This window comes from Scardinius erythrophthalmus, assembly GCF_964197995.2.
Source record: "Scardinius erythrophthalmus genome assembly, chromosome: 1".
Taxonomy (NCBI): domain Eukaryota; kingdom Metazoa; phylum Chordata; class Actinopteri; order Cypriniformes; family Leuciscidae; genus Scardinius; species Scardinius erythrophthalmus.
Window position 1 is genome coordinate 26741181 of NC_138221.1, and position 18415 is coordinate 26759595.

Below are 18415 nucleotides of genomic sequence, written 5' to 3' on the forward strand. Positions count from 1 at the left end.
AATATTGAAGCCTTTATTTTAAAACGCATTGCAGCTGCATAGCGGGAGCATCATAGCCTGCGAAGCGCGCTGAATGGCTGTGCTGTGGCAAATGCATAAACCTATGGCGAGTGAGCAGGAGCGTACGGTCCAATAGGAGCGCTTGGCGCCCTGCCAGACTTGAGCATGCCAATTTGGACGCGTCAGGAGAGTATAAATAGGGAGAAAACTTGCCATATGACAGCATTGACAGGTCTATAGACTGAAGCGAAACAGCTGATATGGGCAAATAGCACGGCAAGGCAACGCAGTACTTGTTCCCTTATCTCTAAGGGAACCGAGGTTGCGTAAGTAACGTTCCCTTACGAGAACGTGCTCTCGTACTGCGTTGCAAACGCAATATTAATTAATAAAAAGTTAATATGGTTACCGAGTTGATCGTTCTCTGTGATGTGTTTTCATGATAATCGAATGCAAATAGTTTTATCTCTAGTATATAAGTAAAAAGATATCGCTAGTTAATACCAATAACAAGGCTCAAAATAGCCTCACACTAACACGGTAGTATAATGAGGGTCCCTACATACAAACCGAAACATTGAGAACTTTGTAATTGTACAGACAGTTTAATAAGAAGATACTTTATAAAAACAGTACACATCGAGTAGGCAGGAGCCATCTTTGGAAAACAGTCTCGACCAGTCGTAAACTGTCTGTACACTTACAAAGTTCTCAATGCTTCATTTTCCCTAGGTTAATTTTGCTCTGGAATTGTCCTTTAACCATTGTTTATGTGAACTCAAAGACAGCCTATTTATAGACTTTTTTTTGTGGGTGGCTGTTAGTTTGCTGTTTGACCTATCAGTTTGTGTCGATAAAGTACAATAGTGCATATGTAGCTGTTAAGTATCTTTTTAAGTCATTGTAAGTCCTTTTTTAAGGCACTCGCGTCGATAAAGTACCAGTATAATACTGCCCTACAAAGCAAAAAGGCAGTAACTACGCAGAGTGCAGAACTGAGAAAAATGACTTTAAAGTTATCCTGTCATCCAGCCTAAGTAGTTGTAGGTAGATTATTGGACATGTGGCTGTTTTGTTACTTTATGTTAGCTTATTCTTTGTACATATCAATCATCACATTTAATTTGATATTTTACCCCTATTTTGCAGTTACTGTATTCTTGCTTTGTATTACTTACTAAAAACGTGGCACCATACCAAGGAAAAAAGCAGTAACTACAGATTCTCCAAAAACTATTTTGCCACAACTTGGGCTCTGGGTGTGTTAGATACACTGTATTTGAATTAATTGGAACCATTTGTTTTCCTGAACATGGATATACCAATCCCAAACTAATTTGACCATTTTAGGTCAATATTTTCCACCCGGAAGCTGTTCTGGTGCTGAAACGGCTGCTTAAAGTCGCACATTGCTAAGCTGTATCAAGGTCCAAATGGGGACCATTTATTTTAAAAAGGACCACATTATTATGTGTGAGTATTAGATTAATGTGTGTCTGGGGGTGTTTCTGTATCTGTAATGTAGTATCTGCTATACCTACAAATCACATTAATGTTAAAGCACTGCAAAACAACTTTTCTTTGGAGCAAAACAAAATCATTTTGCCTACGTGTTTCTAATTTGTGTGAAGTTAGAAGGGTGAAATCGCAAATGTTAAAACCGTCCCGTGAGTAGGCCTATGTCTCGATACCAAAATTCCAGTAGTCGGTACCGATACCATTCAAATTTTACGGTTCTCGGTACCAATTTCGGTACCACAGCAAAATCTGTTGAAATTTTTCTATTTTATTTAACTGTTTGGGAAAAAAAAAATATTTATGACGGTGATCATAAGTAAATAATACATAAGCATTGAAGGCTACATGCTGTTTAAACGTAAATATTGCTTATAAAAAAATCAAGTGAAAATTAAGCAACCCTCTATGCACACATTATTTTTAGTAGTAGTAGTAGTAGTATTTTTAATACATGGAGACGTGGCTAAATCTACTGTACAGTAGCCTAATATAATTATTTCTGTCAATTTCTTCAAGTTAAACCGAACTTTTATTTTGACGGGTTGCCGTGAAGACCTTTGAGTTTCTGTGTGTGTATGATATGACGATAGTTTTTCTCAAATTAAACGGTAAAATGCTCATGAAGTGACTCTCAGAGCGGCTCTGGATATGAATTTCATCATGCCATCATATCGTGAGGCAGCAGAGACTGAAAACAGCGCGAGCGTCACTCATGCTTGTGTGTGTGTGTGTGTGTGTGTGTGTGTGTGTGTGTGAGAGAGAGAGAGAGAGAGAGAGAGAGAGAGAGAGAGGTACCGTAAATACCGCGCATCTGCGCCATTCATTCACAGAGACAAGCAGAACATGCAGGGTTAATGTTTAAATTGTCTTTTTGCGGTTTAATATATTATACACAGACACTATATCGTGGTATATGCCGGCTACGTCAATATGCACTTAGATAAACATAGAAGCAACTGCAGCTCCTATTACAGAAATGCTGGTATCGTCACATTTAAAAAATTTCAGTACCGAAGTACCGGTACTTTTGACAACACTACCCGTGAAGATGCCGCAAAATCATCTGTGTGTGTTCACCATGGCAACAGTAACTTCACTGCGCAGCAACACGGTTATTTTTTTGTTAGGTAAAACATAACAAGAACACAGTAATGGATGTTACTGTACTCATGCTTTGTTTCACGAGGGCTTTTTGCAGTTACTGTACAAACGACTACCATTTTTCTCCAAAACGACACACATTTGAGATAAGATGTTTTGTCACATAACAAAGGATGCCTTGAATGTCATGAAAATGATAATAACTCATTTTTGACCAAAAATGCAGTTACTGCCTTTTTGCTTTGTAGGGCAGAATAGTGTATACACTTGTAGCTGTTGTAAGTGCTTCTTTGAGCCACACACAAGTGCACGAACCCCGCTCGCATGAGGTGGTTTTTCAGGCAATTCGAAAAAGAAATATTTCGCAAAACTGCAATGGAAACAGTTTTTGCGCATTTACAGGTCACCTGACTTAGAAGGCGTGGTGTGTTTGGACAGAAATACGAGACGGAGTTCTTTATTCATAAAAGACAAAAGAATGGATTCTAAACCTCAAAGAAATGCCACAATCAAGACCTCGGAGCAGAAACGAGTGAGAAAAACCCAGAAACACTTCATATGCTGCTCACAGACACAGTATAGGCTAAGGGTCTTTCCTTGCCATTAATGCTTGGATAACACACCTACGTTTCCTTCCATTAATAATAGGCTAATAATGTCTAGTGCGGTATGTGGCTGTGATATATATATATAAACTTACCAGCGTCCGTTGCCATGATTTTTGGAATGACTTATCGCGAGAGGAAAAAAATGACGTTTTAGTCGCATAACATCGGTTAATGGAAACGGCATCATTTCGCAATAGTTTTTTATCGATATTTAGAAATAATCGCAAAAGTTTTGCGCGAACCTTTAATGGAAACGCGGCTAGTGATATGTGTCGGGTACCCGCTATGATAACAGTGACTTTCTCCAATGTTTACAGAACAAGCGGGGACCCAATGTGCCTGTATCTTTCTCTATTGCTGTTCTATTACAAGAGAAAAAGTCTAAGGCCTTCAATAGCCGTACAGCAAACTCAACTAATCTGGTGCCTATTGCACATCTAACTAAGATTGTTGTAGGGAAAAAAAAAGACAACATCACATGATCTAATTTTTCTAGGCTTTTTGTGCTACAACAATTGTGCTTCATAAACACACAATTATAACAGCCAGAGAAAATGTTATATTAAAGAGTCAAGGGTCAAGAGCACAACTAAAGCAAATGCTAACCACCATCATGGTGACTTTAAAATACAACTATTGATTTCATTAAAACGGAAATTAAATAAAGTCAGTCTGGTTAGTAATAAGTGAAGCTGGTAATGCTGTTTGAGTTGTTTAATCCTCCTCTGCTGAGATCTTCACAGATTTAATGTCTTCTTTTCTCTTCAGTTGATTTCATCTTAGACTGTGACTGAAGTCAGTTGTAGTTCTTGTGTTTCTCTTTCCTTCAGTGATTCTGCTTGTTAACAGCAGGTGTTCATAATTAATGCTCAATCACCACTTAATTATCTCATTAACTTCAACACTGCTTCAATGGTACTTTAACTCTGTAGTGTGCACACATATGAACACTGAGCGGTGCTAATTTAACAAGGGCGTTTTTCTGTGTACTATTACATAAACCTTACCCGTTTCATTTACGTATGACAGATAAGATTTATGTAATTGTATTAATAAACTGAATGTGATTCATATTTGTCATTTCATTTATACATGACTTAAAAATGTGAATCTCAGATTCAGATTATTAATTGGTTTATGTTAAAAATATGTAATCCAAATGAATTGAAATTCTATATTCAATTCAAATAAATAAATCTTATGTTTAGACATACATTTTTGAGTGGGTTTTTGCATTAAAACTTGTGATTGATTTATCAAGTAGCCATGTAATATTAATAAATCAAGTTTAAGGGCAACAAAAACTTTTTGCTGAAACTTTTTGCATAAACTATTTTGCTAACATTACCATGAAAGAATGTATAGGATTTCTTTGAAACATATTTAACTCAGATTTTACTAGCACAGTTTAATAATTGTGAAAAATATAAATAAAATTGAGCCAACTTAATAAGGCAACCTGTCGAACCCAACTTTTTAAGTAATTCGCTTTAAAAAAAATTGTCAACTTAAAAACTTCTGTTCATCTTATGAGTAACAAGCAATATTGCAAACATGGATTGTATACAATCCTTGTTGTTTCATCTCCATGTTTGATTTTCAAATTTAACTACACAACATGAACATCATTTGCCTCTTAAAACTACACAGTAAAATATAAAAGCATAGTATGCTGAAAAGAGTATGCCAGAAGTCCCCGGATGGTCTACTATTTCTGATGGATTTTTGAAGTGTGGATCCGTGCTCACTCTGCAGATGGGCAAACTCAGTCCTGGAGGGCCACTGTCCTGCAGAGTTTAACTCCAACCCTGATAAACTCTCCTGCTTGAAGCTTTCTATGTAATCCTCAAGACATTGATCAGCTGGTTCAGGTGAGTTTGATTAGGGTCCCAGATAGCAAGCAACCATCAAAACAATGTCAATGTGTCAATGTTAACTGCATTGAATCAACATCTCTTTCAAAATTTTTGAAATTTAATTCATAAATCAATAGGAATGCCGTTGATGGTGATGTTGGTTCAAGAAGACAATCTCTCAAGATCCCAGCAGATGTTTGTTTTTGTTTTTTTGAGAATTAATAAATTCTCTCTGGAATGTTATCAATGTTGTGATCAACTTGAAAACAATGGATGAAATGTCATTATGAAGAGAGAAGGTGTGCGAGTTCAAGAAGAGTTCATTCACTACTGTGTAAGAGAACATTTTTGTCAGGTGGCTGGCAGGAAGTCTGGAGCAGTGGCACCGGCTGACGAGTGAAAGAGGCCTAATAAGGACCGCCCGCTGATAACCATATTACTGCTGGCAGTGTCACGGAGTGACAAACAGCCCCGGAACAACTCCCCTCTGGAGAATTGTTCCCGTCGGGACGTTTTCAGCGTAACACCATCCCCGGACCTGTATGAGTGTTTGTCGTCATGACAACTAAATGGCAGATTGGTGACAGGTGTAAGGGCTTCACGCTGAGTGTTTGATTGAGGCCACTCCCGCTTTTTGAGAGGATAAAACACACAAGGGTTGTGAGAGGTGAGACGCGCAGCACGTGAGCGGCCGTGGCCGCGGTCGCGGCGGGAGGCCGCGGGAGAGAGAGGCACGAGCAGAGGGGGACACGACGAGAATGAGAGGCGAGGGGCCAGCACGTGAGCGGCCGTGGCCGCGGTCGCGGCGGGAGAGAGAGGACGAGAGAGACAGACGAGAGAGACAGATGAGAGAGCCAGAGAAAACTTCGGCTGGATTGCGGGCGGAAGCCTTGGTACACTGAGTCTGTTGAATTGCAGTTTTATTGTGGAAATGAGCATGAGTGAAACCTTACAGTGTGTGGTGGAAATGTGAGTGTGGGAATTATTTCTGCTGTTCACTCGCAATCACAGCTGTCTATTCCTCCCTCTGTCTGAGTCCAGTGAAGAGCCTGCTAATGCTGTGAGTTACACGTGTCTATTCCTCCCGCTGTCTGAGTCCAGTGAAGAGTCTACTAATGCTGTGAGTTACACGTGTCCATTCCTCCCTCTGTCTGAGTCCAGTGAAGAGCCTGCTAATGCTGTGAGTTACACGTGTCTATTCCTCCCTCTGTCTGAGTCCAGTGAAGAGCCTGCTAATCCTGTGAGTTACACGTGTCTATTCCTCCCTCTGTCTGAGTCCAGTGAAGAGCCTGCTAATGCTGTGAGTTACACGTGTCTATTCCTCCCTCTGTCTGAGTCCAGTGAAGAGCCTGCTATTGCTGTGAGTTACACGTGTCTATTCCTCTCTCTGTCTGAGTCCAGTGAAGAGCCTGCTAATGCTGTGAGTTACACGTGTCTATTCCTCCTTCTGTCTGAGTCCAGTGAAGAGCCTGCTAATGCTGTGAGTTACACGTGTCTATTCCTCCCGCTGTCTGAGTCCAGTGAAGAGTCTACTAATGCTGTGAGTTACACGTGTCCATTCCTCCCTCTGTCTGAGTCCAGTGAAGAGCCTGCTAATGCTGTGCGTTACACGTGTCTATTCCTCCCTCTGTCTGAGTCCAGTGAAGAGCCTGCTAATCCTGTGAGTTACACGTGTCTATTCCTCCCTCTGTCTGAGTCCAGTGAAGAGCCTGCTAATGCTGTGAGTTACACGTGTCTATTCCTCCTTCTGTCTGAGTCCAGTGAAGAGCCTGCTAATGCTGTGAGTTACACGTGTCTATTCCTCCTTCTGTCTGAGTCCAGTGAAGAGCCTGCTAATGCTGTGAGTTACACGTGTCTATTCCTCCTTCTGTCTGAGTCCAGTGAAGAACCTGCTAATGCTGTGAGTTACATGTATTCATTCCTCTCTCTGCCTGAGTCCAGTGAAGACCCTGCTAACGCTGTGAGTTACACGTATCTATTCCTCTCTCTGCCTGAGTCCAGTGAAGACTCTGCTAACGCTGTGAGTTACATGTATCCATTCCTCTCTCTGCCTGAGTCCAGTGAAGACTCTGCTAACGCTGTGAGTTACATGTATCCATTCTCTGCTTGAGTCCAGTGAAGAATCTGCTAACGCTGTGAGTTACATGTATCTTCCACTCTCTGCCGGAGGCTAGTGAAGAACCGGCTAATGCCGGAAGGGCCTGCTAATGCTGGAAGAGCCTGCTGATGCTGGAAGAGCCCGTTAATGCTGGAAGAGCCTGAGGCTAGTGAAGAGCCGGCTAATGCCGGAAGGGCCTGCTAATGCTGGAAGAGCCTGCTGATGCTGGAAGAGCCTGTTAATGCTGGAAGAGCCTGAGGCTAGTGAAGAGCCGGCTAACGCTGGAAGGGCCTGCTGATACTGGAAGGGCCTGCTGATGCTGGAAGAGCCCGTTAATGCTGGAAGAGCCTGAGGCTTGTGAAGAGCCTGCTGATGCTGGAAGAACCTGCTCCCGAAGAAAAGAGGATGTGGAAGGGACTTTATATTGTTTTTATTATTTAATAAAGAATATTTATTTTTAATTCTGTGTCTGCCTCCTTTGTGTCCACGGTCAGCTCCTCAGGGGCGGCACGCGGGCGGAGGGGTGGGCGGCCCGCTGGCGCTCCACCCCGACCTGTGACAGCAGCACACTTCACTAATCTGTGGTGATCTGAAACTCAGAATGACACAAAGGAAAAGCATACACAAGTATTATGAAAAATAAACATCATATTGTAACAATATGTATTATTATGATAGTTTTTGTTATTTACCATATAATTATTTTAAAGAAAGAAACTGAAATTTAAAACTGAATGTCAAAATATTAATCATTAAAAATCCTGATATTTGTATTCCTGTAATGCAGTGGTTTTTAAACCTGTCCTGCTGTGAAATGAGATGTACTCTGTGTATCCAGCAGGGGGCAGTAATTGATCATGCTTTTATTACTGAATTTTGACATCCATTCTAAATCATTGCATTTATTAGGATTTTTTTTTCTTTGTATGTGGATATGAGTACTTTAAAGTGACTTAATTTAAAAGTCCAGATTTTCAACCAATTCATTTTTTTTCTGTTGCTGTTCCTGTCACTAAACCATCAGGACTTCAAACTTACAGAATATAGTGCACCATGCAGTCATATGGACTGCTTTTATAAATGAGGCATTTATTGGAGCTCAACAGCCTCATAGAGCAAATTTCCTTTCATTACTTTTCATTCTATTCAAACTGTGTTAGAAAGTCATATTTGGAACAACATATGAATGAATGAGTAAATTACAACAGGATTATTTAATTGAAAAACAGCCTGGCCCACTCAGTTTGTTTTCACTGGTCAGACTGGTCTAGTTTAATGGTTTTAAGGGGGTTTTAGCACATTTTCTGCTGCCCAACCAGTAAAATCAGCAATCCAATGATGTTTTTCTCCAGGTTGTTTTCTAATTGATTACAGATTAAATTGGCCACTGCACTGAAAAAAAGGGAAACATCAGTGCAATTCATTCAAAATATATATTTACATTGGTCCAATGGAAAATTGTGATTTTCAGTTTATACCTTCTGTTTTCACTTTGCCTCAAAGTAAGTGTTATGCCCTCTATCACTGAAAAAAAATTATACTTTGGATTAACTTAAAACAAATAATGTAATTTTGTTACAGCTAATTTTTTTTTATTTTCTCAAATTGTATATATGATTTAGTTAAAACCATAAATTTTGATTTAATGTCAAACCAAAATTTGAATTTTTTCCAACTCAACGTTTTACCTTAACCCAAAGTACACAGCAAAAACTCCAGTGTTAAATTAACACTCAAGAGTGTTAAAGTTGATGAGATAATTAAGTGATTAATTGAGTGATGATTGACTATTATTGAAGACACCTGATGTTAACCCTCTGGGGACCAAGGTGTTTTTGGAGCCCTTGAGATGTTCTGACATGCCTTGAAATTTTTGCTTTTTTCAGTTATTTATAAACATGTTAATGGCAAAGGTGTAAAATCACTCTATATAGCACAAACAGGGCTACCAAAATATGCGGGCAACGTGTATGTAGATGTTTGTATTTTTAAGAGAATAATGTTTATGCGTGGTTATTGGAAAAAATAAAAATGAAAGTGGCTGAATTAAGACCACAAAACACATATTAAATATGTGTCCACAAGACTTTTGTCTAATTGATGTTGTACCTTTGAGTACTGGCTTCAAAATTATGTGAAAATAGTCTTGCTTTATCGTTCACAAAAAAAAAAATACATTGATTTAAATGGTGTAAAACAGGTTTTGCTTGGAAAGCCAATATGCGAGGGGGGCGTGAAGGAGTAGTTTACACCTGGGTTGTCCCACCCACTCTGCATAATGACTCTGCATAATTAGCCATTCATTCAGGTGTGACACTGACTGAGCCACAATGCAAGGACAATATATTTAGAAGAATACTTATATTGACCATTTAAGATTTCGCTTACATCTATCTTGTAAATATGTTTAGCTATTTTATTAAAAATGTTACAATTACAAAAATAATTACAATTTCAACAATATTTCAAGTGTACAAAAACTTTCTTTGTAAAAAAAAAAAAGAAAGAAAAAAAAGATTATAGGCCTACATTTTATCATATGTATTCATTAGTTTGAATATAGCCAACATTGGAACATCTAACATCTTAGTCTATGACTTTATTTTTGACAAAAATAGTGTGACTAACGCCTGACTAACGTTGTTTTATTGAAATATCAGGGCATATAAATGTTAATTTACGTTGCTTATACAAATACATTTTATTTCAACATATTCCAGTCGATTTTTACTCATCTCAGTAGGCTATGGCAAAGCAGTTTATTCTTTCACACACAGACACGCGATTCATATTTAGGCTAAACACTCTTTACAAATATGTACCCTTCATTCATCTCACAGAAGGCGAGTCATATTATAGAAATGCGATTCATCTTTTTGCGGTTTACAGGCCTACACTAACGTTATTCCATAACGTTATTCCACACTTGAGAAAAGAAAACAGCCTACCTCACTCCTCAGCGCGATCTGCTGCTCATATCAGGAGATATTTCGCCTCATCAGCACTGTGGAAACTTTTCTCCATAAAGGCTATAATGTCTCACTCGCGACCATGCTCGCGACGCGCTTTGTTTACAGCTGATGTGGGGGCGTTTCACAGACTGAAATGGTTCTCAGAATTTGCATTTGAATAGCGCGCGCTCTCCGGGGAGTGGTCAAATTACTGTGAATCATCTCGTAATGAGGTCGACTGGAGTCACTCTCTTTGTATACAGATTACAGAAACTAAGAATATTTGTTTTTTATATAAATGACTTCAATTAAAAGCTGCGATCTCAAGCTTTATGCCCGTGGGTCTGTTTGCCTGTTTGACTGAATTTTCGCGGAGTTATAGATCATTTTCGAACGCGTTTCAAACGGGAGTTTACTGACAGAGAGAAGGCAGAAATCGCATCATCTTATTTTTTCTTTATTTGTCAAAAAGCAAAACACTTTATTTTTATTGTGAGTATACAGAAAAAAAATAGAAACTGAACAGGATCGATTGATGTATTACACGAAAATGAAAGATCAAAATTAACAGAGCATTTAGTGTTTATTTTCATTGCTAAAAAAAAAAAACGAGCAAAACGCGCGGGCGTTAGGTCAAATGATTGTGAAATAATGATTATGTTAAAACACAACCAACACCATCAGATCATCTTTTCTCTTTGTTCATCTGGCTGTTATAACTCATGTACAGCAGCCAAACAAAACTTAAAGTAAATGATTTAAGGGTCAAGAGCCCAACTAAAACACACACTGATCTCCACAATGGTGACTTTAATTATGGTTTTCTCCTTCAGTGATTCTGCTTGTTAACACCAGGTGTCATCAATGTTGGCAATAAAATATATTTTGTAAATTTTACTCATTTTAAATGGTTAACTTTAAAGGAATTAATTTGATTAATTATTACTCAATTCTAATTTGTTAAATTTAATTAATAATATTGTTTGTAATCTGTTGCCTCATTTTTATTAATTAGATATCAATAAAATCAATGTATTCTTTTTTACAGTGTAGTTCTTTTTTTTGTTACTTTTTTTTATAATTATATAGGATATTACACATGTTCGTTGCTGTCTAAATACATTAATGCAATAATTTGTTGTATTTGTTTAGCATTTAAAAACACACACCGGGTTCCAAAAGACTGAGGCCACTAAAATGCTTAAATTTCAAAATACTTTATTTTCTGTAGATTTTATTATCAGATCAGTATAACAATTTTAGTGCAAAATGTATAAAACATTTTTTTTTTAAACCCGTTGAATTTAAGTATTTTTAGCACTCTGATAAACCGTACTCGGTTACTAACGTAACCTCGGTTCTCTCTAGAGAGGGAATGAGTACTGCGTAAGTCTTATGCTGCGTTCACACCAAACGCGAATCTGCGTCAAAATTCGCACCTGCCGCGTCTAGTTATACGCCTGACCACTTTGTGTGCATTCGCGCGTCAAGAGTGAAATTGACGCGCGTAAAATCAAAAGTTTGAAGCGAAATTTACGCGCGTCAAAGGCGAAGTCAGGGGGCGAAAGTTTCTAAGCTGTTGGCGGCCATCTTTTTTAGATGTTTATCGAGCATTAGCAATAGCATTAATCGAGAGAGTCACCGCTCTTATATGATCTGAAGAGCAGAAACAGCTGCGTAGGGGACATCGTCGCTGTACTCGGGTCCACCAAAACCTCCGGAGGGTTTCAGGAGTTTCACAATTTGCTCCAGGAGGTAGGTTTGGTGGACCTAACGGTGAGGACGCTGACGAGGACAGCGTAGGCCGTATAAAGCCTCGGCCTCGAGTGGTCGCTGCCTGACGAGCCCGCGCTGTAAAGCCCGGCGCGAGGTTCACCCTCTCCCGCACCTAATCTGTCATTTTTTTTTGTTTTGATAATAAATGGAGGCAGCCTCCAAAAGTGAAACCTGTCCTGTTATTTTTTTTGAAAAGTTTTTATACACTTAATTGTGTTTGGTGTCTTTACATTAGATTAATAAAGTTTCATATAGGCTAATCTAGAATAGATATGGAATAAATAGCATTCGATACAAATGAGTAGGCTATCTCTCATATTGAAATCGAGTTTTTATGTGAAAGATTTGCTTTGTTGTGCATTTTAGTCATATTACAAAATAATTTATTGAGGCCAAACATAAAATAACATTAAACTGTCAGTTCACCACGTGACAGCAGCAAGCAGGCAGGCTCCTGATTGGTTAACGCGGCGCGAATTGACGCAGAAGTTCAGATTTTTCAACTCGGGCGGCAGACGCGAATTCGCGTCAAACGCGTGATGCACAAAAAGCACAATTCGCGCTTAACGCGCGAAACGCGCCAGACGCTCAATTCGCGTCTAGTTCGCGCGAATGAGGCGAATTCGCGTCTACCGCGCCGCGCTAAACGCCTCATTCGCGCCGCAAGACCTCTAGACGCGCGTAAACGCGTCTTACCATTGACTTAACATTGAAATCACTCGCGCCAGACGCATATTCGCGTTTGGTGTGAACGCAGCATTACACTAGGGGAAAATCTCTTTTCCGCGAGACACTGAAGCCAAAAATTATCCTTAATTTTGAAATAATGTAAAACGCGTTGCGGCAGCATGCAGACACAGGCGAGACGGCTCGCGTGCCTATTGGCTGCCCTGCGGCAACTGCAGCAGCCTATCGATAAGGCCTTTTCGTGACGTCAGCTCCAATGGGGGCGCTCAATACGTCACGTCCCGCCAGAATGGGCGTGGCCTAGGGCTATAAATATAGCTTCGAGAGGCTAGCTCACTGGTTTTTCATCGCCGAAGCGAACCAGAGCGTGTGCAGGCACGGCAAGATACGCAGTACTCGTTCCCTCTCTAGAGAGAACCGAGGTTACGTTAGTAACCGAGTACGTTCTCTTACGAGAGGTTCTCTCGTACTGCGTAAGTCTTACGCTAGGGGAACACAGTGTAAAACGCCGTGCATGCTAAGATCCAGCACCAAAGTCCCAAGGGCAAGTGCCCGGGCTCATATAGTACATGATCATAAGGGACTCACAGAGAGCCCAGGAAAGAGTGGCTAGAATAGCATCATTCATTCCTGTAATAATATAACATCCTATAAGGAGCAGTTATACTGATGATGTGTCGTACAGTCAGGGCGACCCCCGTCCTGGACTGACGAATATAGTAGGTCTTACACACTGCCCATAGAACTGCGCGATCAAACAGCGAGCATTTGCTCGAGCAGTTTCAGTATTCTGGCCCGAACACATCAGGGCAGACAGTACCGATTTTAGACCGAAAGCAGCTTAGCCTGCAAGGCGGGAACCTCTAGGTTATAAAACCTTATAAATGTAAGGCAAGGCAAGGCAAGGCAAGTTTATTTATATAGCACATTTCATACACAATGGCAATTCAAAGTGCTTTACATAGAAGAAATTAAAATAATAAAAAGAAATAAGAATAATTAAAACAGTTTAGAAAAATAAAAAATAAAATACAGTACAAACAGTCGGACGAACATTGGCACAGTGCTCATTCAGTAAATGCATAGCTAAACAGAAGTGTTTTGAGTCTGGATTTGAATGTGACTACTGTAGGAGCACGTCTGATCTCCTCTGGAAGCTGGTTCCAGCTGCGGCTGGCATAATAGCTAAAAGCGGACTCGCCATGCTTAGAGTGAACCCTTGGTATTTCTAGCTGATATGATCCTAATGATCTGAGTGATCTGTTGGGTTTATATTCAGTGAGCATATCTGCAATGTATTGAGGTCCTAGGCCATTGAATGATTTATATACCAGTAATAATACTTTAAAATCAATCCTAAATTTAACTGGGAGCCAGTGTAAAGACCTGAGGACTGGTGTGATATGTTCATATTTTCTGGTTCTGCTCAGAATCCTGGCGGCAGCATTCTGTATGAGCTGCAACTGTCTTATGGTCTTTTTGGGAAGGCCAGTGAGGAGTCCATTACAATAATCCACCCTGCTGGTTTCTCTAAGTCTTGTCTGGAAACAAAGCATCTTATTCTTGCTATATTTTTCAGATGATAGTATGCTGATTTAGTTATTGCTTTGACATGACTACTGAAACTAAGGTCTGACTCTAGTGTCACACCAAGATTCCTGACTTAATGTTTAGTTGTTTGACCCCTAGAGTGAAGGTATGCGTTCACCTTGAGACCTTCATCTTTGCTTCCAAACGCAATGACTTCAGTTTTGTCTTTGTTTAACTGAAGAAAGTTTTGACACATCCAACTGTTGACTTCATCAATGCATTGGCACAGGGAGTCAATGGGGCTGTAATCGTTAGGCGATAGGGCTAAGTAGAGCTGTGTGTCGAGTGTGTAGACGGGGAGGCCCAGCCTGCCGCCATACAGATATCTTGCAAGGCAATCCCACTAGACCAAGCCCACGACGAGGCCACGCCTCTCGTGGAGTGTGCTCTGACACCTAATGGGCACTGTAAGCCCTTAGAGGTATAAGCCAGCGCTATAGCATCAACTATCCAACTGGATAGGCTCTGTTTCGACACGGCAAGTCCCTTAGAACGTCCGTAGAGTGAAAACAAAGAGCTGCTCTGTCTGTCTGAAAACAGACGTGCGAGACACATAAGCTCTTAATGCCCTGACTGGGCAAAGGAAGCTTGCGTCTCCTTCCTCGTCAGAGACCGGTAGGGCTGACAGGGAAATGACCTGCGCCCTAAACGGTGTGTTGAAGGATTTTGGAACATAACCGTGCTTAGGTTTGAGTATAACTCTTGAGTCATTAGGCCCAAACTCCATGCACGTCGTGCTTACTGAGAGCACGTGTAAGTCCCCTATGCGCTTCACTGAAGTGAGAGCCAGAAGAAACACTGTCTTGAAAGACAGATGTTTAAGATCAATCGTCTGTAAAGGCTCGAATGGGTCACCTTTCATGGCTTTAAGCACTGTAGAAAGGTCCCATACAGGGACTGAGGGAGGTCTGGGAGGATTCAGTCTCTTAGCTCCTCTAAGGAAGCGGATGACTAAATCGTTCCTTCCTACTGACTGACCCAGCGTTGTTTTTGAGAATGCTGCTATGGCCGCCACATACACTTTGAGCGTGGAAGGGGTCCTGCCCTTGTCCAACAGCTCTTGTAGGAAGGAGAGAACCTCCGTCACCCCACAGTCTAGGGGCGACACGCCACGAGCTGTGCACCAGCTGGAGAACACTGACCATTTCGAGGAATAGAGACGTCGCGTAGACGGAGCTCTAGCCTGCGTGATCGTGTTTAAATGACCTATTTTAAATACACATTCATCTTCCCAGAGGTGAAGTATCCCTTTAATAAAGGAGTCCAGACATTAGAACAATATCAGTCTACAGACAAATGCGTTTTATATTTAATATGAGGGAAATACACATCCGTGACGTGACAAAACTTTTAGGTGGCAAAATATTTGTTAGTAATTCTGTGAATTACACTGCACAAACCAAAAGTAATACTACCCACTGGATGAAGAAGGGTTGGCTCTCCACAGAACATAAAATATTCCTCTTTTTTGTTACGGGTGACAGTTCCCGGTTACGGACGTGAGCGCTCTGAAAGCAGCACTAGACTGCTTTAAAACTTTCCACAGAGTCCTCAAACAGTACAAAGCCTTTCTTTAAAGTGAATTTCATTTTGTATTAATTGTATCTTAATTTTAATCAATGTTTCATCAACCAATTGCCCGGATTTAACAAATAAGAAGTAAATATATCAGACAATAGATAATCAGGACACAGAGGTGCCTGAACTGGAGAAATGAACCGAAACTCAGCGTATAAGGTAGGCCTAGTCTACTTGCCTCACAGACCTGAAAAAAAATATTGTGTGCATGGCAACAGCACTGAAATAAATTTTGCAATGACTTACCGGAGGTTGTGTGCAGTCACTGCGGGGATTTTCCATGCTGGAAATAAAAAGCAGCAAGAATGCACATTACAATGACAGTAACTTTTTATTTTATGTAAACATGTAAATTTCCTCTATTTATGGGTACCATTTAGTCCCAGATCTGCCATTTTGTGGACACACAGGTGTTTCTAATGAATTGATTTCATTGTCTTTGAAGTCTATGAAATAGAGCCAATCAGACAAATGAAACAGCAGTGTGGGTATTCAAAACGATGGGACTACATGTAAAATAAACCCATGAATTGAAGTCATGTAAAGATCTTTTGAACTCTAAAGTGTTTGCCATTAACGTTGGTTATAATTAGAATGTGTTTCCCACAACTTTTAGAGACAATGATGGATGGACCGGCTGACGTGACCTGCCTGAACTAACGCGATGCTTAATATCTTGAGGATCAAGACAGAAAATGTGAAAGTGATTGTGTTGCTCATTGTGACTTTAGCACAAACTCAGTGCAGAAGTGAGTAAACTGACGGTTGAGGTGAATGTGTGGAGGAGGCGGAGCATTACTGACACTGACAGTCAATGACAGAAAACATACTTTTACAGCAAGGGTGATTGAACTTCATCTGTTCATTTGTCTTCCATCACAAAATGCATCTCCACGTCTCCATTGCTCTTCTCTTCATTCTTCTCACTGAAGGTACAGAAAACATAAAGAGTATATTGAAGATATTCGGGATGTAAATGGTCAATGAATGTTTATTTTCATTGTCATTTCAGGATTCTCTCAAGACTATTCTGAATATTCCCACATAGCAAGGTTCAAGGTTCAAAGGTTCAAAGGTTTTATTTGTCACATACTCATACAAGATGCGCAGTGAAATGTATTTGTGACACGCCCTGTACTTCTGTGCTTAATTGTAATAAAAATAAATACAATATAACTAAAACAAATAAAAATAAAAATAAAAATACAATAGAAACAATAAATACAATAAAGTACGGTTTTTAGCAGAAGTTTACATACATACATATGTTATTATAATATAAATTAAAACTAAGTCGACAATCAGATGTACAAATGTTAAAATTCAATGGCTGTTTCAAAGTGTTGAGTGTATTAAAAATTTGCAGAGTTCAGTGCTCTAATTGCCGCAGGAAAAAAACTGTTCCCCATCCTCTCTGTACGTGTTTTGTGGCAGCGCAGGCGTCTGCCTGACCTGAGGGTTACAAACAGTTTGTTGCAGGGGTGATGGAGATCCTTAATAATCCTTCTGGCCCTGTTAATACAGCGTGTGGTGTATAAGTCCTGCAGAGGGGGAAGTGTGGTACCCATGATCCGCTCAGCGGTCTTCACCACCCTCTGCAGGGCTCGCGGGTCCCTACAGGAGCTGCTACCGTACCAAACAGATATAGCTCCAGTCAATATACTCTGTACAGCAGCAAAGTAGAAGGAAGTCAGGATCTGTTTGGAGACCTTGAATCTCCTAAGCTGTCTAAGGTGATAAAGGCGCTGTCTTGCCTTTCTCACCACAATGTCCGTGTGTACAGTCCATGATAAATCATCGGAAATGTGTACTCCGAGGTATTTAAAACTACTCACCCTTTCCACGGGTGTCCCATCTATCAGGAGAGGGGTGTAGATCCTGCAACGTTGTGGGCAGAAATCCACCACCATCTCCTTGGTCTTCTTCCCATTACGCAGTAAGCTGTTGTCCTTACTCCACATTATCAGATCTGACACCTCCTGTAAATTGGCCCGTTCGTCGTTGTTAGTAATCGGGCCCACCACAACCATGTCGTCCGCAAACTTCACGATGGTGTTGGAGTTGTGCCTGGCGACACAGTCGTGGGTATACAGGGAGTACAATAACGGACTCAGCACACAGCCCTGAGGGACCCCTGTGTTGAGGACGAGAGGTTGTGATGTGTGTCCTCCCGCTCTGACGACCTGAGGCCTGGCAGTCAGGAAGTCCATGATCCAGGCACACATTGATGGATTCAGGCCCAGGTCATACAGTTTAGTAGCCAGCCTGCTGGGAACTACAGTGTTAAAAGCTGAACTGTAGTCTATAAACAGTAGTCTGACATAGCCCCCTCCCACGATGTCAAGGTGGGAGAGGGTGGCGTGCATGACCTGTGAAATGGCATCATCTGTTGATCTGTTGGAGCGGTAGGCGAACTGCAATGGGTCTAAGGTGCTTTGAAGAGAGGAGCAGATGTAATTCTTTATCAACCTCTCAAAGCATTTCATAACCACCGAGGTCAGTGCTACGGGACGGTAGTCGTTCATTCCGGCTGGGGAGATGTTCTTGGGCACAGGGATGATGGTGGACATCTTGAAGCATGTGGGGACTATAGATTGTGTAAGAGAGAGATTAAATATAGTGGTGAACACTGGAGCCAGAAGGTCAGCGCAG

General features: G+C 40.6%; 2 protein-coding genes across 2 annotated transcripts in view; both read left to right on the top strand.

Annotated features, from left to right (window-relative positions):
• The window catches only part of LOC308695541 (uncharacterized protein), a gene marked incomplete at both ends in the record, with an annotated part of 375246 nt that overhangs the window by 191583 nt on the left and 165248 nt on the right, over nucleotides 1–18415 (top strand). The gene's annotated exons all lie outside the window — the stretch shown is intronic.
• On the top strand, nucleotides 6305–7379 carry LOC308700754 (uncharacterized protein). Its single transcript, XM_081382517.1, has 3 exons — nucleotides 6305–6383; nucleotides 6485–7163; nucleotides 7258–7379. The coding sequence occupies exons 1-3, from the start codon at nucleotides 6379–6381 to the stop codon at nucleotides 7258–7260; spliced, it is 687 nt and encodes a 228-aa protein (XP_081238643.1). The 5' UTR covers nucleotides 6305–6378; the 3' UTR covers nucleotides 7261–7379.